This window comes from Ovis aries, chromosome 2 (assembly GCF_016772045.2).
Source record: "Ovis aries strain OAR_USU_Benz2616 breed Rambouillet chromosome 2, ARS-UI_Ramb_v3.0, whole genome shotgun sequence".
Taxonomy (NCBI): Eukaryota; Metazoa; Chordata; class Mammalia; order Artiodactyla; family Bovidae; genus Ovis; species Ovis aries.
The window spans coordinates 158090627-158116566 of NC_056055.1; the positions used below are offsets into that span (position 1 = coordinate 158090627).

Sequence of the window (25940 nt, forward strand, 5' to 3'; positions counted from 1 at the left end):
TAACTCTGAGATTCTAAAAACAAACCTAAGGATCTAATGCACTTCACATAATGCCATGGAAGAAAGTTGGTCTTATCCAACTATAATAAAGCAATGACAGCAGTAGACAGTAACTGGATTCTTTACCACCTGAGTCACCAGGGAAGTCCTAATACATACAGAATACAAAGCGATTTTGATATGGGAGACAAAATTATGGGACTGATTTTATGTAAATTACATGGAACAAAAACTTGATTCAAAGTCTTAAAAAAAAAAAATACAACAGCAGGTAGGTCTACCTCTTACCTTTGTGTACTGGGGTCACAGGGTTTAAACCTGGAGTAGCTACACGAGATGAACTCCCTTGAGGTGAAGCATTAGAATCAATGCTTATTGTGCTTTGAATCAGAGGTACACAAACCTATTGGGATTAAGAAAAAAAGAGACAGACGGAACTGTATCTGTGAACTGCATAAATGTCATTTTTTAAAAAGTCTTACAAAATACAGTTAAATTTCCTTAAGAAGCAGTATAAATTATCTCGGTATGTTGAAATTTTATTAGCCTTGATGCACAAAGTAGAAACTGAAATCTGGAAAAGTGAAAAATATTTGCCCTAAACATATATTATTTATAAATTTCAGTATTACATTCCAGATGGAAAATTATACACATAAAGAGCTTTTACAAATAACATATATTTGAGTTTTAATGTTACTGGCAGATAGACCATTTTAAGCTTTTTAAAAAAAACACCTTAAAAAATATGAACTAAGACAACTTCAAGCTCATTTCTAAGATTATTCCAAGACCTGTCAAATCTAGCCAGTAAGTAGATTATGCCAAGGAATGGATGGGACAACTGGGTAAGATTAGCCTACAAGGAGGGCATCCCTGGTGGTACAGTGGTAAAGAATCCTCTTGGCAATGAAGGAGAAGCAAGAGATGGGGGTTCAATCCCTTGGTCATGAAGATCCTCTGGAAAAGGAAATGGCAACCCATGGAAAGAGCCTGGTGGGTTACAGTCCCTGGGGTCAGAGAGTCATACATGACTAAGCGATTGAGCACACACAGCCAACTAGGAACTAAGAATGGTAGAATTGGGGAAAATTATGATCCCAATCACATTTTAGCAATCAATGTCCAGTTTTAATTAGTTCATGCTTTAAGCTGAAACTCTAATACTTTGGCCACCTGATGCGAAGAGCTGACTCATTTGAAAAGACCCTGATGCCAGGAAAGATTGGGGGCAGGAGGAGAAGGGGACGATGGAGGATGAGATGGTTGGATGGCATCACCGACTCAATGGACATGGGGTTTGGGTGGACTCCGGGAGTTGGTGATGGACAGGGAGGCCTGGAGTGCTGCGGTTCATGGGGTCACAAAGGGTCGGACACGACTGAGCAACTGAACTGAACATGCTTTAACAAATTTAAAAACTTCAATATAGTAAGCAATTAAGCATTTAAAAAGAACTTGCTAAAAAAAAACCCAAGTATACCTGAGGAAGAAAAGATAAACGAATTCAGCAAGATATGCATGATACCAGGTGAACACACAGAAATCTGCTGCACTTCTATTCAGTAATATCATCAGAAACGGAAAGCAAAAAATCCCTTTTAAAATCACACAAAAAAATACTTAGGAATACTCTTGATCAAGGAGGTAAAATTCTTTTATTCTGAGAACTACAAAACATTAATAAAGGAAACTGAAGATGATTTAAAGAAATGGGAAGGTCCGCGCACAATTACTGAGCCTGTGCTCTAGAGCTCAAGTGCTCCAACTACCGAGTCCCGTGCCATGGTCTATGCTCTGCAACAGAAGCCACCGCAACTAGAAGTCCGTGCAGCACCGCAACAGAGTAGCCACCGCGCCTCAAAACTAGAGAAAGCCCAAGCAAAGTAATAAAGAACCAATACAGCCAAAAATAATTAAAAATTATACAGACAAAAAAAAAAAAAAAAAGAAATGAGAAGATATCCCATGCTCTTGCACTGAAAGAATATTGTTAAAATAGCCATACTACCCAAAGCAATTTAATGGGATTGCTATTAAATTAGCCATACGGAACCATCCCAGAATTGCCAAAGCAATCCTGAGGAGAAAGAATAACACAGGAGTATAACCTTCCCAGACTATTACAAAGCTACAGTAATCAAAACAGTGTGATAACTGGCACAGGAACAGATATATGGATCAATGGAACAGAATAGACAACCCAAAAATAAACCTTGTGGTCAATCAATCTTTGACAAAGAAAAGTAAGAATATACAATAGTGAAAAGACAGTCTCTTTAGTAAGTACTGTTCGGAACAATCAATGAAGTAGAACACTCCCTTACACCATACACAAAAATAAATTCAATGTGGCTTAAATACTTAAATGTAAGACAGGACACCATAAAATTCCTAGAAAGCAACACAGGCAAAATACTTGCTGACATAAATTATACTAATGTTTTCTTAGGTCAGTCTCCCAAGGCAACAAAAATAAAAGCAAAATAAAACCCCCAAATGGGACCTAATTAAACGTATTCAGTATAGCAAAGCCCCAGTAGAGTAAAGGAAGGCATAACAAAATGAAAAGACAATCTACCAAATGGGAGAAAATATCTGCCAAGTGATGCAATCAACAAGGCTTAACTTCCAATATGTATGAACAGCCCATACAACTCAGTAATGAAAACCCAACTGAAATGGGCATAAGACCTAAACAGACACTTTTCCATGTCTATAGGCACATGAGAAGATGCTCAGTTTCATTAACTGCATTAGAGAAATGCAAATCAAAACTATAAGGAGGTACCACCTCACATCAGTCAGAATGGCCATCATTAAAAACTCTACAAATAACAAATGTTGGAGGGTGTGGAGAAAAGGGAACCCTCCTACAATGTCAGCCAGAATGTAAATTGGTACAGCCACTATAGAAAATAGTATGAAATTTCCTCAAATAACTAAAAACAGAGTTGCCATCTGATCCAGTAACTCCATTTCTGGGCATCTATCTGGACAAAACACTATACTTTGAAAACACACATGCACCCCTATGTTCACAGCAGCACTATTTGTAATAAATAGCTAGGACATCGGAGAAGGCAATGGCACCCCACTCCAGTACTCTTGCCTGGAAAACGCCATGGACAGAGGAGCCTGGAAAGCTGCAGTCCATGGGGTCGCTGAGGGTCAGACACGACTGAGCGACTTCACTTTCACTTTTCACTTTCATACACTGGAGAAGGAAATGGCAACCCACTCCAGTGTTCTTGCCTGGAGAATCCCAGGGACGGGGGAGCCTCGTGGGCTGTTGTCTATGGGGTCTCACAGAGTTGGACACGACTGAAGTGACTTAGTAGTAGTAGTAGTAGCAGCTAGGACATGGAAGCAATGTAAATGTCCATCAACAGATGAATGCATTAAAAAACATGGTATATGTATACAACAGACTACTGCTCAGTCATAAAAAAAGTGAAATATAATAGCATCTGCAGCAACATGGATGGACCAACATTATCGTATCAAGTGAAGTCAAAGAGAGACAAATACCACATGGTATCACTTATACGTGGAAATAAAATGACACAAATGAACTTATTTTCAAAACAGACTCACAGACACAGAGAACAGACTTGTGTTTGCCAAGGGGGAGGGCAGGTGGGGGAGGATTGGACAGGGAACTTGGTTGGCAGAGGCAAACTGTTAAATACAGGATGGCTAAACTACATGGTCCTACTGTAGAGCATAGGGAAATATATTCAGTATCCTGTAATAAGGGAAAATATGAAAATATGTAACTAAATCACTTTGCTGTACATCAGAAACTAATACATGTAAATCAACTACACTTTAATGAAAAATAAAGGACTTCCCTGGTGGCAGAGCAGATAAGAATCTGTCCCCAAAGAAGGGGACATGGGTTCAATCCTTGGTCCGGGAAGATTCCACATGCTGTGGAGTAACTGAGCCCATGTACCACGATTACTGAGCCTGTGGCTCTAGAGCCCGTGAGCTGCAACTACTGAAGTCCACTCGTCTAGAGCCTGTGTTCTGCAATGAGAGGCCTCCGCAATGCAAAGTCCACACACCAAAGAGGAGCCTTGCTTGTTGCAACTAGAGAAAGCCCATGCAAAGCAACAAAAATCCAGCATAAAAATAAAATTATTAAAATATAAATTAATTAAAAATAAATAAGAGTAGTTATCAGAGCTACCCTTTTTTACTTAGACAAAATAACAAGTTTAAATGCCAGCAAGGATATCAAGGAATACATTCATGTGTAACAATGAAAAGCTGCAAGGGTATTAAATGATTGGTTATCACTACATAACCTAGAAAGAGATTTAAAAATTAGAATTACTCCAACTTTGTATCATCTACCCAGTGTAGCACATGATTCCTATTTCAGTAATGCTGACTCTACTCTCAATTATATTCCAAGTCATATGCAATTCCTTTAAAAAAATCTGTCATAACGCCTCTAGAATAAGAACAGACATATGAGTGTCTACTGATTAAAAACGTTGTAGAGGTCCATTTCAGACAACTGGCGAATATCCTTTAAGGAAAATGACCTCAAGTTCTGTGTCAGGGTGAAAAACATTTTTTATATGTAACATGGTCCGCTGGTCTGCTAAGCACTGAAAGTTAAGACTGATAGGATTTTAAGAACATACTATTAAAAAAATACACATCAAGTATCATAATCAACACTTGTAATGTTACCTGTTCAAAATTAGCAGGAAGATGAGGTCCTAGTCTCATCAACAAATACCACCAGACTTCTAGTTTTGTCAGCGCTAGAGTTTCTGTTCTCACGTGGATAGAACTCAAAGGCTGCATCAACAACTTCAGTCTTTTTGCACTACATAGTATTTCTTAAAAGAAAATAAGCACCCAAGTAAAAACACTAAAGAACTAAAGATTAAACTTTAAGAATGACAGCATGTAATCGAGAATTAAAAAATTTTTTAATCAGTAGCTATTCCTATTTGCCCCAAAATTTTCATGCTGACAAACTCTAGTACAGTTAGGTCACAATACTTAAGACTTATTAAAAAATAATATTTATTAGATACCCTCCGCCAGGGCTGATTTTCCCACCATTCAGCAATGTCTGCAGTATTTCTGTTGTTCCAACTGGGAGCTAGGGATAGAGAGAGCTACTGGTACCTAGTGGACTGCATCTAGGAATGCTGCTGAACTTCCACTGACACACAGGGCAGTTCTTCACAACAAACTGCCCAGCCTAAAGGCTAAAATGTTCAGTAACTCTAACTGCTTGAGTATTCTCATTATCCCCATTTTACAGATCACAAAATAGAGCATATTTTTTAACCTCATAAAAGGCTGTCATTTAAAATTTCTATTAGTTTTTTCAGTTTTTATTGAAATTTTTTTTTACAGCACTGCTTCTATGTTTGGGTTTGTTTTTTGGCCACGAGGCATGTGGCATCTTAGCTCCCCGCCAGGGATCAAACCTGCATCTCCTGCACTGCAAGGCAAAGTCTTAATCCCTAGACCACTAGGGAAATCTCAAAAAATCTACTAGTTATTTCTTTTGTCAAACATTTTAACTGTTGGTGCCATGAGACTTAGGAAATCTAAATATTCACATTTATTTAGAATTAGGTGTCTACTTTTGGACTACTTTAACTAGGCTCCCATTTAGCCACTCTCCCAGTGAGATTTAAGCAGAAGTCTATGTGGAATTTCTGAAACGCTGTTTATAGATTGTTGACTCTCCAGGAAGAAGTTCATTTTTGCCCCTTCTGCCTTCCCTCCTTCCTATAGGCTGCAACAAAGGCATATTGACAATGATAAGAGAAAGACAAGCATCTGATTCCTTAATGAGTTCATAAATACACAGTATCAGTCAGACTCTCTAGATCTTGACCTATTTCAAATCAGATAGCATTTTATTGATCTTCTTTAAGCCACTGCCATTTTATTCTTTAACTCAAAGATCTATAATTTCAGTAGAGTTAATCCTCAAAAATACAATACCTCACACTGAAAGCTCATCAACAAAGGTGACATTTCCAATTAAAATATATGCCTGCCAATATTTTCAATAAAAGTAGTTGTAGTTAATGCATATAATGCACATTTTCAAAGGGAGCAAGAATTATTAATGGCCTTTGCAAGGGAAAACAGGATGAAATCAACATTACTTAGCATATCTTATAAACTATCAATTATATCCAAGATTAACTACAGTTACATCGGCAGACTCATACTTCTCACTTACGGGAAAAATACTTTCTCATACATATATTAAACACTTTCAGTGGACAATAAAAAGATAAGGGTAAGAAACATCAAAAGGAATCACTCCTATATATTAATGTTAACCCACTATTAGGTGCTATTCTTAAAGGTCCCGAAAAAAAATTTCTCTGTCACTGATACCTGTATTCCACAGCAATCACAACTGTTTGCTATAGTTTACTCGTTTTGTGACTTTTGATAATACTTAATCGCTCTGGAAGTGTTAATACTTACCATCTGAAGTCTATTATGATAACTGAGAAGCACATAAGTGCTCAAGTAAGTGCTGGAATGTACTAAGAAAACCACAAATGGCATGTCACTTTGTTCAGTTTTTGAAATAGTGTAAATTTTATACCTATGATTTTCAATAATGCCTGGCCTTTACAAATTCTATTGTTAGCTACAAATTTATTCCCCTAAAATACTCAATGATAGATAAATATTCAGTATTAAGTAAAAAAAAAGAGATCATAAAAGCTTTTTCATCTTGCTTAAGTAAAACTCATAACAAAAATCAGTCTTAAAATATTACTTACCTGGATTTAAAGCAAAATTATCTATTAAACTCTTCCAAGCAATAAAAGCTATTTTTTTAATCATGGGTGCTCCACTACGAAATCCCAGTTCTTCCAGCTGTAATAGAGAATTAATGAAACTCCCACTTCGATGCAAGGTCTAAAAAGGAAAAATCATTAGGAAGTTTTTTACTTGCCTGAAACAATTATAGGCACTATTAACATTCATTTGTCTAATGTATTCCAATAAAAAATACACAGGATAGAACATTAACAGTCACAAGTGATTATATTCCACATATAATCTGAATGGAATATAAATAAAAAACTGGCTTAGAAATTCACGAAAACTGTTAAGAAAGCCACTAGAGCTAATAGAATACTTTCAGCAATGTTGCAGGGTACAAGCTGTTGTTTAGTCGCTAAGTCTCGTTTGATTCTTTTACGACTGCAGCTTGCCAGGCTCTCTATACAGAGTACTAGACCAACACACAAAAATCAGTTGTTTCTACACAAAAGCAATGAACAGTCTAAAAAGCAAATTAGGAAAGCAATTCCATTTATAACAGCACCTAAAAGAATACTTAGAAATACATTTAATCAGAGATGAAAGACTTAATCTAAAATATACAAGCAACTTCTGCAGCTCAATCCAGAAAAAGACCTAAAAAAATGGAAGAACCATTCCGAAGACATTCATGACACAGAAAAGATTCAAATCATCATTATTAGAAATGCAAATAAAACCCAAAGTAACTACAAGTCCAATGCGAAATCTATCAAAATGGAGAAAAGGCCTCCTACACTGTTGGTGGGAAAACTAACAGCCTATACCCTCAAAAAATTCATTATTTTAAGCAATCCCATTTTACACCAAAACAAATTGAAAGAACAACAATTCATGAACTGTTGGAAGACTAACTCCAGATGAATGGATAAGACTTCCCTACTACAACATTTGAACAGTTCTGATGAATTGAAAGCGTACTGAGTGAAGTGAGGACTATACTAACACTGGCGGAAGAGTGTTTAGGACACCATGCTTCCAGAAACCAGTGGGGATGATTTGACCCATGACTATCATGAATGAATCACCTCTATGACCAGGATGCATGCAGCTGGTGCACCAGAAAAATAAAAGTTCATGGGAATGGTTTTAAAAAAAGAAAAAATAATAAAAAAAATGGAATAGGAAAAATACATTTAATCAGAGATGAAAGACTTAATCTAAAGGCTACAAAGTACTGTTGAAATTTGAAAAGACCTAAATAAATGGAAAACCATTCCGTGTTCATGAACAGGAAGATTTAATATCATTGTAATAGCAATATTATCCAAAGTAATCTACAAGTCCAATGCAATTTCTATCAAAATTCCAAAGGCCTTTTCCAGCTGAGAAATAAAAGCTTACCCTCAAAAATTCATTATTTAAGAATCCCATTTAGCCAAAACAACTTTGGAAAAAAAACATTATGAAGTTGGAAGACTAACTCCCTTGACTTCCAAACCTACTACAACACTACAGTAATTAAAGCGTATGGTAGTGAGGACTTCCCTGGCGGTCCAGTGTTTAGGACACCATGCTTCCAAACCAGTGGGCATGAGTTTGACCCCTGATTGGGGAATTAAGATCTCTCATGCCACATGATGCAGCCACCAAAAATAAAGCTATGGTAATGGTTTAAGGAGAAACATAATAGACCAATGGAATAGGGATTTCAAAAACACTCTCACAAATACTGTTAACTGATTACCAGTAAGAATTACCAAGATTACCAAGACCACTCAATAAGAACAGTCTTTTTAACAAATGGTGCTTGGAGTATTCACCTGCAAGAAAATGAAGCTGGATCCTCATCTTATTCTACATACAAAAATAAACTCAAAATGGAACCTTTATATCACAGAGAGAAAACTGGAGAGAAAACAGAATAGAGGTTATGAGGGGCTGCAGGAAGGGGGGCAGAGGGAGCCACTGCTTATTTAACATGTACAGTTTTTGTTGGGGATGGCAAAAAAGTTCTGGGTATAGACAGTGGTGATGTTTACACAACTGTAAATGCTTTTAATATCACTAAACTGTATACCTTAGGATGGTTATGATAAATATTATGCTTCTCACAATAAAAAAAAAAACACAACTTCCCCCCTCAAAACAAGGCTTAAAGAAAGAATATACAGTCAATTCTCATTATTCATAGGTATGTTCTATCAAGTTGCCTTGATACTGTATTAGCAAATTCTGTGCCATGGCTTCTAAGGAAAATGCAGGATTAGGTTCCTATAAGCCTCTGATCACATTTTCATCAACCATCTGACACACAATCTTGCCTCATGTATGTTTGGTTTAAAGACAACTTATTTAATATGCACAGTTTGATTCACTAACATTGAGCTCACAGCAGACAGCGCTATAACTCACGCCTTTTCTCCTAAGGCACACAACAGACTTCCTCTGCTTAGCAACCAGACAGCACTTCAGCACTACACTTGGGGGCGATTTAAAACTGAAATCTCCAAGAAAAAGTGCAAAACATGAAAAATGTGGCCCCAAATGTATCATGAAATGGATATCTGTCTAAAGGACATTAAGAATTAAAGCAAAAAAGCAGAAATAACCCTGGCTCAACCTCAGACTGGAACATGCATGCTTCCATGTAAGACTCAAATTTGTTGCCACTCTACATGTCTACAATTGACTGCAAAAGCAGCCCACATACTGACACTGGGTTTACAAATAAATTTTAATAAGTAGGTCAATTTTGATATATATGGCACGCATGAATAATGAGGATCAACTATACTACGGAAAGTTAAGAAAATAAAAGGTCCGGTGTGTATAAAAACCTTAACAGTGAACTTACCTTCCCAAGAAGTTTGACAAATAAAGGCCATAATTTTAACACGTAAGTCTCATTTTTACTCATAAACAGTTTCTGGAGTTCTGAAAGTAATTTCTGGGAAAAAAAAAAAAAAAAAGCGCGAAAATATTTACCAAAAGACTCCTGAAAAGAATGCAGTATTAAATTGATTGTCTCAGCCAAGTAACTTTTCCCAAAATTTTATCAAGAAGTTTCACACATACAGCAATGCTGGCAGTTTATAGTAAATGTCCAAGTATAAAGACCACTAACATTTTACTATGCTTGTCTTATCACCTATCGGGCCATTCTTCCATCCATTAATATAGCTTTCTTTTCCCCCACCAATATACTTTGCTCTAAAAACTTCAGCATGCATATCATCAGAGTTCAAATGATAATGTTTTGATTTCTCTATTAACTTAAAAAATACATTAATAGCTTCATGGGTAATACATCTGATAAAATTTGAGTTCACATTTATTATTAAGAATTTTACACAATGGACGCTTGAATAAAGTTTGTTAACTGTGTGGTTCACTTACACTTGGGTATTTTTCAGCACTAAATACCACAGTACTACAGTCTGTGGTTGGTTGAATCCAAAGGCGCAGAGGAACCACAAATACACAGGGTCAATTATAAATTATACAGAGGTTAAACTGGAGCTGTTCAAGGACTGTCTATATTAGCTCTTAAAAAATTAATAAATTTATCAGTTAAAAATCTCACAAACACATTGGAGTAACTTTCAGCTCAGGCATTACCATGAGGAACCCTGAATTTTAAAAAACGAAACAAACAAAACCCCAGGTTTTAGAATGTGGCATCTGCCCCTCTGCCTGGATTACTGTACTACCTCCCAGCTAGGTTCCCTGCTCCTATGCAACCCCTGCCTGGAAATTTTTTCAACATAGGCAGAGGGATCCCCTTAAAAGCCAAGTTTGTACATGTATCACTCATAGACTCAAAACCTTCAAATATGGTTTTCGATGTAATCCAGATGCTTTAAAACCAAGCAATAAAACAACAGAAGCCAAGTGCTTACAATGGTCTACAAGGTCCTGTGTGGGTTGGCCCTGTTTCTGACATCACCTTCTACCCTCTCACCCTCATTCACTTTATCATACTGCCCAGTGTTTGATGAACACAACCTAGCACATCAGAACAATGCCTTTTGCTTCCATGGTTCCTCCTAACTTGCATAAGTTTACTCCTTATCATTCAATTAACTAACTCCTATTACACCTTCAAATCACCTATTCTTTTTCCTTCCCTGACCACATCACCTTTCCTCTTGGAAAGCACTTTCATCCAGTCCCCACTGTTTCCCATAATCTCTTTCCTAAATGTACTACATATTTTATTATTGCTCCCACTAGAAAATAAGCTCCAAAACAAACTGCTTTTCTTCACTGCTATATACACAGTACCTAAACCAATGTCCAGTATATAACAGGTACCCAATAAATATTACAAGAAAGGCTGAAAAACCTGAAAATTTGGGCAAATAATAACTTTAGGGAATTGCACACACTACATGCACTTTTATGCCTTAAATCTGTAGCTCCTGGGATTATGCTGTAACAATCCAGAAAGTGATGAATCAGATAATGCTCTCCCTTTTCCAAAAATGCAATTTCTTCATCCTTTGGGGATGAAATAAAATGCCTGGATTGCAGTTAACGCTGAATAGACAGCTCCTTTCCTTACCGTAATTAGAAGTGGGTGACATTAATTCAAGCAATTCTTAAATTTAATTCAAAGAGGAACTTCCTAGATCATAGCGCAATTACATCAATATGAGTCCTATGCTTGGTGCAAAACCTCACAGTGCAACATCCAAAAAAGTATTACTTACGGTAGTCATAAGCTGCTCTGTGATAGATGCTATTTCTTGTTGTTTCTGAAGCAACAAAGGCATTCCCATCTCTAGAGCAGTGGCTCCCCGCAAATGTACTTTTTGGGCTGAATGAACCAGTAAAGGTATGACCAATTTTGCCCACCTAATTGACTCTTCTCCCATTTGAACTGGGGCTTGCTCAATTAGTCTGTAATAGAGAAATCAATGACTAAATTAGTTTAAGTAGTTTTATTTCTAAACTACCTTTTTGTCTAAACTACCAGGAAAGTAAACAGTACACAGAAATATGCACAATATGGTCCATTTATTTTAGAGTATTATCTACAATACACACACACAAAAATAGATCTAACATAACAATTTGTAGACTTCCCTATTTTAATAAATTTTTCAAATAATGAAAACATATCATCTTTCTTCAGATTAAAAAACTTTAATAATTATTTTTACACAAATTATATTCTTACAGGAGAGACCAGCTAGAGAACCATGATATACTGTGAACATCAATCAGGGCATCAGAATACTAGTTAAAGCATATAGCTCAACAACTAAAGAACAGGTTCAACTAAAGAATGAAAAACAAGTTAAGACAAAGCACATCAGTAGTTTGTGTTGTCAGCATATCCACTGTGAAAAGCAAGGATGGGTAGGAAGAAGATAGAAGATTTTCCTGTTCTCCTCATCCGCTGTTAGAAATTGTTTTCATGCTTTCCTAAATACCTGCTACCGGGTTCCCTGGTGGCTTAGATGGTAAAGAATCTGCCTGCAATGCAGGAGACCCAGGTTCCATCCCCCTGGTCAGGAAGATCTCCTGGCGAGGGGGATGGCAACCCACTCCAGTATTCTTGCCTGGAGAATCCAATGGATGGACAGTCCATATGGTCACAAAGAGTCAGACACGACTCAGTGACTAACACTTTCACTTTCAAATTACCTGCTATAGCCAACTTAGAAGTCTCTATTTTTTAAACTTTTGCAAAAGCTTTAACAGAGATATTTTTAAGAGTATTTCAGTAAAAATAAAGAAACCTAGTAACTTAATGCACATTTACTTTCCTCTTCCTATTGAGAATTTTAGTCTAGAAGAAGATATTTCCTTCTTTCATATGTCTAACTCAATTTCAAGTCCCAAAAGATTACTCCTTTAATTCTAAATTACTGAAACTATTCTAATTTACATAGTATCCAAACTCATACCTTATAATGACATTTAATGCTTCATAATCCACAACAGCAGAATGCATCTCTCCTCTATTAAATACTATTTCTAATGAGTCAATTATACTAGATACCTGAAAGACAGAAACAAATAAACCGAGTAAGCCTGTATTTTTTAACTGGCATGTAGTTAAGACGACATATACAAAAACTATACTCACGACTTTGCCAACAACTTCAGTGGGAAACGTCTGCTTGGATATCACCCAAAGTGCCCTAGTACGAACATTTTTATCTGAACTTTTAACAATATCATTCAGTTTTGAAAGCAGTTCTTGAATATTTATCTCTGAAAAACAAGCAGAAAAACAATTATGCAGAATCTTTTATATCCTTTAAAATCCCTAATAGATAAAAATCATTATCATTAAAATTAAATGCATATCCAGAGAAAAGGACCAGAAAACTTATGCTAATAATCAAACTTTTCCCCAAAACACAAAATTCTGGTCAGAGAGAAGGTATACTCAGCGAAAACAGATGGTAGACTTGAAATCAATAATTTTTCAACTAAAATATTTCTTTACGATCTTATTATTAGATTTGATGCTTTCAAACTGTGGTGTTGGGGAAGACTCTTAAGAGTCCCTTGGTCTGCAAAGAGATCAAACCAGTCAATTCTAAAGGAAATCAGTCCTGAATATTCATTGGAAGGACTGATGCTGAAGCTGAAACTCCAACCCTTCGCCCACCTGATGTGAAGAACTGACTCATTTGAAGAGACCCTGATGCTATGAAAGACTGAAGGCAGGAGAAGGGGATGACAGAGGATGAGATGGCTGGATGGCATCACCCACTTGATGGACATGAGTTTGAGCAAGCTCTGAGAGTTGGTGATGAACAGGGAAGCTTGGCATGCTGCAGTCCATGGGATGGTGAAGAGTCGGACACGACTGAGCGACTAAACTGACTGATTAGGTTTGAACGTATGAGTCAATTTTTGGCAAGATATTATAAATCCTGTATCTCTGCTACAAAATGAACAACTCCTACTTCAGATTGCTAACATTTCTATATATTAAATAAGTGAAAACTTTTCCCTCAGAAAAAAAGATGGTAACAACTCTCTGATATCTTTATTCCCTATTCCTAATTATCCATCTCTAAAGGTCATCCCCATACCTATGAGAAGCTACTTATAGAGCAACAATTAGGATTACAGTCCTCCCCAGATATCCATGGGGAATTGGTTCTAGGACTTCCCCTCAGGAATACAAAACACCAGGAGATGCTCAAGTCCCTTACATGAAATGGTGTAGTACTGAGATCTCCATATCCATGAGTTCTGCATCCAAGGATGCAGAGGGTCAAGGATACTAGAAAACTCAAAAGAGCATCAGATACGGTGCTTTCATTAACACTTTTAGCTCCAAATTATCTAATTTACCACTACGTAAAAGAACTTTTCTAATAGCAAATTCCTTAACACATGCTTGTATAAAATAAATGACCCATCCAATCTCCCAAAATTAATTCCATCTAATTATAAACTTCCAAAGCAGGTATGTTTATTATAAAAGATGGTTTTCTCAACATTTTAAAATAGGCTTACTGTATTTTCTTCTAGAACAAATTTTATAGTTATCAAAGCTAGAGCTATGTCTAAGAAACTTTACTACAATGATATAATCTACAGACTCATTCTCAAAAGCAAACCCTAAATTACAGGTTGTGAAATTGAGAAGTAACAGTACTTTTCACAATATCAAACTATAAACTCTAAAAACATTCCATCACAACAAACTTACCTGACAATCCAGAGGCAATTTTGGGATTATATAAGCAAAACCCCAAGGCCTGTAGAGCAGCACTACTGAGCTCTGAGTTTTGACTGGCAATGTGAGCCTACAAAAACGAAACCACATTTTTACAAATAAGTACAACTGCAAATGAACTTTTAGATGGAAAAGTTGATTAAAAACAAAATTATATTTTAAAGGCAAAAATCAGCAAATCCTTGAATAGATTAAAAGGGAGTAAGATTAAGAAGCCAGGCTTCAGCAATACATGAACTGTGAACTTCCAGATGTTCAAGCTGGTTTTAGAAAAGGCAGAGGAACCAGAGGATCAAATTGCCAACATCCGCTGGATCATAGAAAAAGCAAGAGAGTTCCAGAAAAACATCTATTCCTGCTTTACTGACTATGCCAATGCCTTTGACTGTGTGGATCACAATAGACTGTGGAAAATTCTTCAAGAGATGGGAATACCAGACCACCTGACCTGCCTCTTGAGAAACCTATATAAAGGTCAGGAAGCAACAGTTAGAACTGGACATGGAACAACAGACTGGTTCCAAATAGGAAAAGGAGGACATCAAGGCTGTATATTGTCACCCTGCTTATTTAACTTATGTGCAGAGTACATCATGAGAAACGCTGGGCTGGAAGAAACACAAGCTGGAATCAAAACTGCCGAGAGAAATATCAATAACCACAGATATGCAGATGACACCACCCTTATGGCAGAAAGTGAAGAGGAACTAAAAAGCCTCTTGATGAAAGTGAAAGAGGAGAGTGAAAAAGCTGGCTTAAAGCTCAACATTCAGAAAAACGAAGATCATGGCATCTGGTCCCATCACCTCATGGGAAATAGATGGGGAAATAGTAGAAACAGTGTCAGACTTTATTTTTGGGGGCTCCCAAATCACTGCAGATGGCGACTGCAGCCATGAAATTAAAAGACGCTTACTCCTTGGAAAAGTTATGACCAACCTAGATAGCATATTCATTTTTCTTTTCTTTTTTTTAATTTATTTTATTTTTTTATTTTTAAAATCTTTAATTCTTACATGCATTCCCAAAAATGAACCCCCTCCCACCTCCCTCCCCATAACATCTCTCTGGGTCATCCCCATGCACCAGCCCCAAGCATGCTGTATCCTGCGTCAGACAGACTGGCGATTCAATTCTTACATGATAGTATACATGTTGCAGAGACATTACTTTGCCGACTAAGGTCCGACTAGTCAAGGCTATGGTTTTTCCTGTGGTCATGTATGGATGTGAGAGTTGGACTGTGAGGAAGGCTGAGCGCCGAAGAATTGATGCTTTTGAACTGTGGTGTTGGAGAAGACTCTTGAGAGTCCCTTGGACTGCAAGGAGATCCAACCAGTCCATTCTAAAGGAGATCAGCCCTGGGTGTCCTTTGAAGTTATGATGCTAAAGCTGAAACTCCAATACTTTGGCCACCTGATGCGAAGAGCTGACTCATTGGAAAAGACTCTGATGCTGGGAGGGATTGGAGGCAGGAGGAGAAGGGGACGACAGAGGATGAGATGGCTGGATGGCATCACTGACTCGATCACTGACTCGATGGATGTGAGTCTGAGTGAACTCCGGGAGTTGGTGATGAACAGTGAGGCCAGGCATCCTGCGATTCATGGGGTCGCAGAGTCGGACACGACTGAGGGACTGGACTGAACTGAAGATTAAGAGACCATGGATATAGCTTGACAAAGAAAGAGGGAAACTATGTGGAGATCAGCTACAAATTTTCCTTAAAAAAAAAAAAAAAGAACATCTCTGCACACCTGAAAGCAAAAAAAAAAAAGAGGGGGGGGCTACAAATGGAAGATGGTGAAGACACTAGATAGGAAGTAAAAGTAGGTGCAAAACTTACATAACGTAAGCAAGGATTCCAAGGCAAAGCTGACATTCAGCTATAGAGTGGAACACCCCCTCTAACAGAGAGGGAAGGAGTTAGAAGTAACGTTCACTAAGTAGCTAAAGTGCAACAGGCTTTAAACATCATCTCAATACTTCAGAGAAGACTCTGAATCCACGACCATTTGGAATTCAAAGCCCAACCCCATATTCTGCATGTAAAAGCTATAAAATCTCAAACCTGTCATAGTCTTGCCATTTGTTCCTAACCCTACATTTACTTGTAGCCTTGCATCTTTCTTGGTACCACTTCCTATTCCAAACTAATGTATCTCTGCTGCTGCTACTGCTAAGTCACTTCAGTCGTGTCCGACTCTGTGTGACCCCGTAAGTCTCCCCATTGCTTCTAAAATCAGATATCCAAGAAATCCTCAACTATTTGCTATGCTTGACCAGGAAGAATGGTAAATGTTAGCAGTCATATATAAGAACAGACACTTCCTTGGAGCACCCATTTTATAATTAATCAAACCAAACATCCAAAATACTAAACCCTGAGATACATGGGAGATTAAGGCAATCAGTTCAGATAATCACAAATAGATGAAGTCTTACACACTGAAGACTATGAGAGCTAATACTGTATCTCCTAAATAGCAGCTAGCATATGTGCGATCAACTTTTGATCATCCTATCATTAACCACCCACAGGCTTCTAAATAATTATTCATCAGGCATTTTAGTTACCAACTCTATTTACAAACAATGCAACTTGATTCAAATTGCATGTAAATGACTTCCCGATCCTACATACTCTCAAATACCAAATAGATGATACATGTCGTCATCACATCAAACAGTACTGAAATGTGAAAATGACAAAGAAAAATGGGATAATACCGTTAACACTGCTTACTTACTGATAAGTCTTGAACTATTACACAGTAAAGTTCCTGCTTATATGAACAAAAAGAACTGAAAGCTATAAGAATATTTAAGGTTAGGCAAGGCAGTATCCCCAGTGCCTCAATTATTTAGTCAAAAACAATGTTTAAGTGTGCAATAAACATCTTTAGAGTACTTCCACATAGAAGCACAAAAACAGGGTTATAAAAATAACAACTCAAAGGGACTTTGGAGATTTAGTTCAACCTGTTCATTCCAAAAACAAGGAAATTTAGGACAAGAATATATGTCCTCAGTTTGATGCTAAACTACACAACCTCCCTATAAACAAGCAAACAAGATAAGCATAATAACTGTTTTTTAACCAAGTAAGAATAGCAGAAATATGGGTGAGTGAAGATAAAACAATGAATGTTACCAACACAGTAGATCAAAGACAAAACTATAGAACCATTTAGAAGCACTGTTATATTAAGAGTGAAAGTTTTGGACTCAAGTGGTCACCACAACTAAATTTACACGCGTTGAACTAATTTCTTCTGCAAAGCGCGGATTAAAGAGGAGCCTCAGCTGGACAGGGAGGATTACGTAAGAGAAAACAAGAAAATTAGACATCACTTGATACATTGCAAGTCCTCAAATAGTACTATAATAACCCTGCTGTTATTTTATGTTAGAGTCAAAGTTTTTGAGTTAGTTAGCAAAATCTTACCCCCCCAAAGTAAAAAAAAACTATTTACTATTTACAACAAAGATATGTACCTTTAAAACTTTAAATAGCTGAGGAAGTTTTTTCTCAATTTCTGTAATGATTTCTTTTCCATCTTCTCCAGTCATACGACTTAAAAGCAGAAAGAACATTAAGTTTATGCAATTGGCAGACACAAAAATGAACTATGAAATACCTGCACAATCTTTTTAAACATCATGTTAGAACATTGGCAAATTGATCCAGTACTTAAGATACTTAGGAATATTTAATATGATACACATCTGAAATAAGTGAAGCTTCCCTGATGGCTCAGCAGTAAAGAATCTGCCTGCCAATGCAGGAGACGTGGGTTCGATCCCTGGCTCGGGAAGATTCCCTGGAGAAGGAAATGACAACACACTCCGGTATTCCTGACTGGAAAATCCCATGGATAGAGTGGGCTACAGTCCATGGGGTCGCAAAGAGTTCGACACAACTTAGCGACTAAACAACAACTAAACGTGAATAAGCCTCAGAATAACTTGGGCATCCACACAGTACACGTTTTGACAGCTTCACTAGGTGAAGAAGAAACAAGGAAACCTATCGCTAGTTACAAATTTACTAAAACTTACTAAACACTTATCGTTTTGTATCGATTTCCAAACAACCGACAGATAACTCGGAAAAATAGTCTGCAGGGGAGAAAATAGTGTGAAGCACTTGCGGTTAAATAAAACTCGAGTTATTGCTCTATATTAAAAAACCAATTCCGGGTTTCCCCACTGTCCCGAAATACAGGTGGCTTACACTGAAAAACCACTTCTCTGGCCAAATCCCTCCCAAACTTTTCTTAATCCTCCTCTTACAAGACACACGTGCAGGCTTCCTCATTCCAAACAGACACCGTTGAAGGGCTGCAGCACCTGCACCCCGGAATGTCACCCAGCACGCACCCCCCACCCCACCTCGCCTCACCAGCGACGCCGGCGTCCCCCCGCCAGCTCCCAGGCTTCTTGAATACACAAACTCGTTCGGCGTGCAGCACCCAGACTGTCTTCCCCCCACGACCCCCCAGGGTGCCCCACCCCCAACAGGCCTCACCTGGTCAGGGTCAGGTAAGCGTCGGTCTGCTCTCCAAGGGAGGCGGAAGGGTCTTCCAAAGTCTCCAACAGCGGTGCCAGGGGGCTCTGATCCGCGGCCGTCATGTCGGCCACCCTGAGGCCCGGACCGGAAGAGCAGACAATTCGGTGACCGCTGGAAACCGACCCGGGCGGCCCGGCGTTAGTCCGGGTCCCAGACCCGCGCTCCCGCCGCGGGCTCACAGCCCCACCGCGTCCACACCGGGGCCTCTGGCGCACAAAGCCAAAGGCCTAACCTTCCCCTGAGCGCCGCAACACGCACCCAGAGCCACGCTGCGCTCCGGTCCCGACCCGCTCCCGCCACCACTTTCCCGGGCAGCTTTCAACAGGGGGAGGAGACCAGCGGGGGGCGGGAGAAGCCCGGGGAACGAAGCGTCTCGCCGCGAGGGGGCGGAGATTGACCAGGCTGAAGGTTCCCCGCAGCCTGGCACTGAAACCCCAGCATTCACCCCGACGTACGAGGATAGGCCTGCGTCGTCTCCGCCGCTGCCCTGCAGCACCCGGACGTGGCCACAGCTCCACTTACCCGGTTCGGGCTGTTTACTCCCGCGTGCGGCCCGCTCGGTCCTCGACCAAGATGGCGGCGGGGGCGGGCCCCGGAGCGCGCGGGAGTAAAACAGGCCTAGCGGGAGAGGCTCGAGCCAATCCAACAGGGGGCGGAGTGCCCAAATCATCGATCGCCTCCCTTCCCCGCCTGTTGTCCCTCCCTTCCCCGCCTGTTGTCCCTCCCTACCCCTCAGGTCACCTTGTGGGATGGAGAAGGAGGTTGGACCCAAATTTTACCTTCTAGAGACTTGAAATTCAAAATGTAAGCGGATCGCCAAGTTCACCAGACTAAATTTAGTGGATCTTCAAACTGCAAGTCCAGTATTTGTTGAAGTATTAGCAACAAATCATTTAACGACAGGAGATAACTGTACTGTGATATTTACCAGCAGCGTTTAGGTTCGTCTAGATTCCAACCCTAGTTCCGCGTTACCTTGGCAAGTTAATCAACTTTTTTATGCCTCAACTTCCTCCTGTGTACAATATGGATGATAATAGTACCGATTTCAGGTGAAAGCTAAGTGAGAAAACGTTGAAGAGGCCAGAGGCTCTCATGTTTTAAGTGTACAGTGCAGCAGCAGCAACAATGGCCGGGAGCATATTCACGATTCAACTGCCAGCGTCTGCTCCCCACCCCCTCCAGCCTTAGATATTGTGATTCAGTTGATTTAGGATCGACATTCTTCTAATTGGCCTCAGGTGTTGAAGGGTGGGACTTGATTAACACTTAACACTTGGAGACTTAATACTTGGAGAACCTTATACCCTTAATAAAAGTCCTTGAAAGTGAAGTCGCTCAGTCGTGTCCGACTCTTTGCGACCCCATGGACTGTAGCCTACCAAGCTCCTCAGTCCATGGAATTTTCCAGGCAAGAGTACTGGAATGGGTTGCCATTTCCTTCTCCAGGGGATCTTCCCAACCCAGGGATCGAACCCAGGTCTCCCTCACTCTTTACCGTCTGAGCCACCGGGGAATGAAAGTCCTTACCCTCTTTATAGACCTTTGAGCACTCAAAATTGTATCAACTTTAAAATAGGCATGTAAGGCCCAAGAGCAACTGGTCTTTCCACCCTGGTCTCATGGGTGCAGCCTCTACTTATCCACACTGTACAACTATCAGCTGGACTGAATTCAGGGCTGTGTTATCTGCACCTAGCAAAGCGTCTGCCAAACCAAGCTCTCAGAGCGTGTTTCTTAAACAAAAAGATGAAGGAAAAGAGAGGAGACACACAAGTCCTTGTGAGCCAAGCTGTGGAAATTAAAGATTTTAAGAAATAGTTTAAAGTTGTGTGTGGATGAAATGTAGAGACACTTCAGACATAATGGAGGAGAAAGCTTTTCAATGCAGTCTGATAGCAAATCCTTAAACATTTGGAGGGAAATTTGCTCATTTTCTGCATTTTGGCAAAACACAGATACTTAAGAAGGGAAAGAGGTTATTAGACTGAAATATATGGACAGCATTGCATTGCATTGAGATTTCAGTATTGTGGAGCTCTTGTGTTGGAAAGAGAGAGGATCTTGAAATCCTGTTATTTTTTATGAAGGCTATGAGATTAGTGGAAAAAACATTAACTTTGTCTGGAGACAAATATTCAGTACCTCCACCCAGCTGGTGTGCCTTGCTCGGTTTTTCTCTTCTTTCTAACACTTATCACACTCTGATATTTCATTGTGTATCTATTTTTTTAATTGTCTGTTTCTCCCTACTAGAATATCAATCCTATGTGTATAGGGCCTTTGTTTTATTCTTTTTTTTTCCCTAATTCCTCATTTATAATTAAAGAGGTTGAGATGGTCTTCTTGCTCCTCTTTCAAGTGTGTACAACCATGCTCTTCCTGAGATGTTTTGTAATATTTTATCATTGTCACTCTCACACCCGAGATCCTTTAGCAGTTCCCATCAATCACAGGATGAATTTCAAAATTCTTGGCATAACACTGCTTCACCTCCAGCCTGAGCCCCGCTTCAGCCAGATACTAAACAATCTGCCAAAATCTGTAAATTTTCTGTGCCTTTGAAGGTCTATGTTATTCTTTGTGTTTAGAACATTAAGTCAATTTTTTAAGTGTGATAAATGTCAACTAAAATATACCTTTTAATGAAATCCTTCCCTTATCTCCTTCATCCCAATGGAGAATTAAATGTTATCTCCCTGCTGGCTCAGAGGTTAAAGCGTCTGCCTGCAATGTGGGAGACCTGAGTTCGATCCCTGGGTCATGCGCTTGAGAAGGAAATGGCAACCCACTCCAGTATTCTTGCCTGGAGAATCCCATGGACTGAGGAGCCTGGTGGGCTATAGTCCACAGGGTCGCAGAGCCAGACATGACTGAGGAACTTCACTTTCACTTTCACTTTCTCCCTGCTGATAGCTCTTTGTATGTAAACCTGTTTAATTATCTTACATATGCCTGAAGTGGAAGATTTGCAGGTTAGCCTGAGGGGTATTGTTCCAGCCATTATCTCAATCATTGCCCCCTCCCTGTTCTTTGGTATTTTCTCAGTCTGATCTAAAGTATCAATACTAAGATATTGCAGCTTTGTCTAGACAAATCTCATTCATCACATAGACCCTTCTCCAGACATCTTTCCAACTAGACTGCTATACCCAAGCTTCTCTATTATAGGAATTCTGAAGCAACCACCATGAACTGGCTCCCACTGAACTTTATATTACCAGACACCCAGAGGATATTTTGTTTTAGTTTATCAATTTGTCCATGTATTAACTCATCCATCTTTCATCTATTCATTCAACTAATTTCTATCTTCTCTGCCTCTCCAAATCCTGTATCTCTGTCTCTCCTCAGAACATGAAGGTCTTGCACGGTCCCATCACTTCATAGGAAATAGATGGGGAAACAGTGGAAACAGTGTCAGACTTTATTTTGGGGGCTCCAAAATCACTGCAGATGGTGATTGCAGCCGTGAAATTAAAAGACGCTTACTCCTTGGAAGAAAAGTTATGACCAACCTAGATAGCACATTGAAGAGCAGAGACATTACTTTGCCGACTAAGGTCCGTCTAGTCAAGGCTATGGTTTTTCCTGTGGTCATGTATGGATGTGAGAGTTGGACTGTGAAAAGGCTGAGTGCTGAAGAATTGATGCTTTTGAACTGTGGTGTTGGAAAAGACTCTTGAGAGTCCTTTGGACTGCAAGGAGATCCAACCAATCCATTCTGAAGGATATCAGCCCTGGGATTTCTTTGGAAGGAATGATGCTAAAGCTGAAGCTCCAGTACTTTGGCCACGTTATGCGAAGAGTTGACTCATTGGAAAAGACGCTGATGTTGGGAGGGATTGAGGGCAGGAGAAGGGGACGACAGAGGGTGAGATGGCTGGATGGCATCACTGACTCGATGGACGTGAGTCTGCGTGAACTCCGGGAGTTGGTGATGGACAGAGAGGCCTGGCGTGCTGCAATTCACAGGGTCACAAAGAGTCGGACACAACTGAGTGACTGAACTGAACTGAACTAAAGTTGGTCATAGCTTTGCTTCCAAGGAGTAAGTGTCTTTTAATTTCATGGCTGCAATCACCATCTGCAGTGATTTTGGAGCCCAAAAAAATAAAGTCAGACACTGTTTCAATTGTTTCCCTATTTATTTCCCATGAAGTGATGGGACCGGATGCCATGATCTTAGTTTTCTGAATGTTGAGCTTTAAGCCAACTTTTTCACTCTCCTCTTTCACTTTCATCAAGAGGCTTTTTAGTTCCTCTTCACTTTCTGCCATAAGGGTGGTGTCATCTGTATATCTGTGGTTGTTGATATTTCTCCCGGAAATCTTGATTCCAGCTTATGCTTCTTCCAGCCCAGTGTTTCTCATGATGTACTCTGCATAGAAGTTAAATAAGCAGGGTGACAATATACAGCCTTGATGTCCTCCTTTTCCTATTTGGAACCAGTCTGTTGTTCCATGTCCAGTTCTAACTGTTGCTTCCTGACCTTTATATAGGTTTCTCAAGAGGCAGGTCAGGTGGTCTGGTATTCCCATTTCTTTCAGAATTTTCCACAGTTGATTATGATCCACACGGTCACGGGCTTTGGCATAGTCAATAAAGCAGAAATAGATGTTTTTCTGGAACTCTCTTGCTTTTTCTATGATCCAGCGGATGTTGGCAATTTGACCTCTGGTTCCTCTGCCTTTTCTAAAACCAGCTTGAACATCTGGAAGTTCACGGTTCACGTATTGCTGAAGCCTGGCCTGGAGAATTTTGAGCATTACTTTACTAGTATGGGAGATGAGTGCAATTGTGTGGTAGTTTGAGCATTCTTTGTCATTGCCTTTCTTTGGGATTGGAATGAAAACTGACCTTTTCCAGTCCTGTGGCCACTGCTGACTTTTCCAAATTTGCTGGCATATTGAGTGCAGCACTTTCACAGCATCATCTTTCAGGATTTGAAGTAGCTCACCTGGAATTCCATCACCTCCACTAGCTTTGTTCATAGTGATGCTTTCTAAGACCCACTTGACTTCACATTCCAGGATGTCTGGCTCTAGGTGAGTGATCACACTATCGTGATTATCTTGGTCTTGAAGATCTTTTTGGTACAGTTCTTCTGTGTATTCTTGCCACCTCTTCTTAACATCTTCTGCTTCTGTTAGCACCATACCATTTCTGTCCCTTAGTGAGCCCATCTTTGCATGATATGTTCCCTTGGTATCTCTAATTTTCTTGAAGAGATCTCTAGTCTTTCCCATTCTGTTCTTTTCCTCTGTTTCTTTGCACTGATCGCTGAGGAAGGCTTTCTCATCTCTCCTTGCTATTCTTTGAAACTCTGCATTCAGATGCTTATATCTTTCCTTTTCTCCTTTGCTTTTCACTTCTCTTCTTTTCACAGCTATTTGTAAGGCCTCCCCAGACAGCCATTTTGCTTTTTTGCGTAGCTTTTCCATGGGATGTTCTTGATCCCTGTCTCCTGTACAATGTGAGGAACCTCCGTTGATAGTTCATCAGGCACTCTATGTATCAGATCTAGTCCCTTAAATCTATTTCTCATTTCCACTGTATAATCATAAGGGATTTGATTTCGGTCGTACCTGAATGGTCTAGTGGTTTTCCTACTTTCTTCAATTTAAGTCTGAATTTGGCAATAAGGAGTTCATGATCTGAGCCACAGTCAGCTCCTGGTCTTGTTTTTGTTGACTGTATAGAGCTTCTCCATCTTTGGCTGCAAAGAATATAATCAATCTGATTTCACTGTTGACCATCTGGCAATGTCCATGTGTAGAGTCTTCTCTTGTGTTGTTGGAAGAAGGTGTTTGCTATGACCAGTACATTCTCTTGGCAAAACTCTATTAGCCTTTGCTCTGCTTCATTCCGTACTCCAAGGCCAAATTTGCCTGTTACCCCAGGTATTTCTTGACTTCCTACTTTTGCATCCCAGTCCCCTATAATGAAAAGGACATCTTTTGGGGTGTTAGTTCTAAAAGGTCTTGTAGGTCTTCATAGAACCATTCAACTTCAGCTTCTTCAGCATTACTGGTTGGGTCATAGGCTTGGATCACCATGATATTGAATGGTTTGCCTTGGAAACCAACAGAGATCATTCTGTTGTTTTTGAGATTGCATCCAAGTACGGCATTTCGGACTCTTTTGTTGACCATGATGGCTACTCCATTTCTTCTAAGGGATTCCTGTCTGCAGTAGTAGATATAATGGTCATCTGAGTTAAATTCACCCATTCCAGTCCATTTTAGTTCGCTGATTCCTAGAATGTCGACGTTCACTCTTGTCATCTCCTGTTTGACCACTTCCAATTTGGCTTGATTCATGGACCTAACATTCCAGTTTCCTATGCAATATTGCTCTTTACAGCATTGGACCTTGCTTCTATCACCAGTCACATCCACAGCTGGGTATTTTTTTTGCTTTGGCTCCATCCCTTCATTCTTTCTGGAGTTATTTCTCCGCTGATCTCCAGTATCATATTGGGCACCTACCAACCTGGGGAGTTCCTTTTTCAGTATCTAATATTCCTGCCCAATTTCCCCATTCTTTATTTAATCACATATTTTCCAGCCACAATCAAGCCTATGCCATGTCTATCAGTGACTCCTTTGTCATACTTGTCCCTGTGTCCTAATGAATCATCCTTCCTAATAATTCTTAGATCTGTCCTCCTGTCCAACTAGAATCCAGTGTATGACCTAAACATATTTCAGAATTACAATATTGCTTTTATAAAAACTGTTTCTTACTGAGTGCCAGATGTTTTAATATATGATCTCATTTATTTCTCACGATGGCTCTAAGATGAAGTACTTTTCCTGAGTTTACAAATAAACAATGTGAATCTCAAAGAGTAAACTAGGGAACTTCAATGTA

General features: G+C 39.4%; 1 protein-coding gene across 25 annotated transcripts in view; it reads right to left on the reverse strand.

The window, feature by feature from the left end:
- The window catches only part of RIF1 (replication timing regulatory factor 1), a 62822-nt gene extending 43183 nt beyond the window's left edge, over positions 1-19639 (reverse strand). For 11 of the 25 annotated variants that reach the window (XM_060409968.1, XM_060409972.1, XM_042243898.1 and 8 more), the window contains exons 1-11: positions 19587-19639; positions 19023-19175; positions 17990-18068; positions 14465-14561; positions 12878-13005; positions 12696-12790; positions 11493-11682; positions 9635-9727; positions 6792-6930; positions 4708-4859; positions 289-403 (exon numbers count right to left, since the gene is read on the reverse strand). In XM_060409968.1, coding sequence (XP_060265951.1) covers positions 289-403; positions 4708-4859; positions 6792-6930; positions 9635-9727; positions 11493-11682; positions 12696-12790; positions 12878-13005; positions 14465-14561; positions 17990-18068; positions 19023-19126 — 1192 coding nt within the window. In that variant the 5' untranslated portion in view covers positions 19127-19175; positions 19587-19639. Of the gene's footprint in view, positions 1-288; positions 404-4707; positions 4860-6791; positions 6931-9634; positions 9728-11492; positions 11683-12695; positions 12791-12877; positions 13006-14464; positions 14562-17989; positions 18069-19022; positions 19176-19519 lie in introns of all 25 variants that reach the window. The other 14 variants (XM_060409969.1, XM_060409973.1, XM_060409967.1 and 11 more) reach the window with 3 other exon arrangements.
- Positions 19640-25940: the final 6301 nt, after the last annotated feature.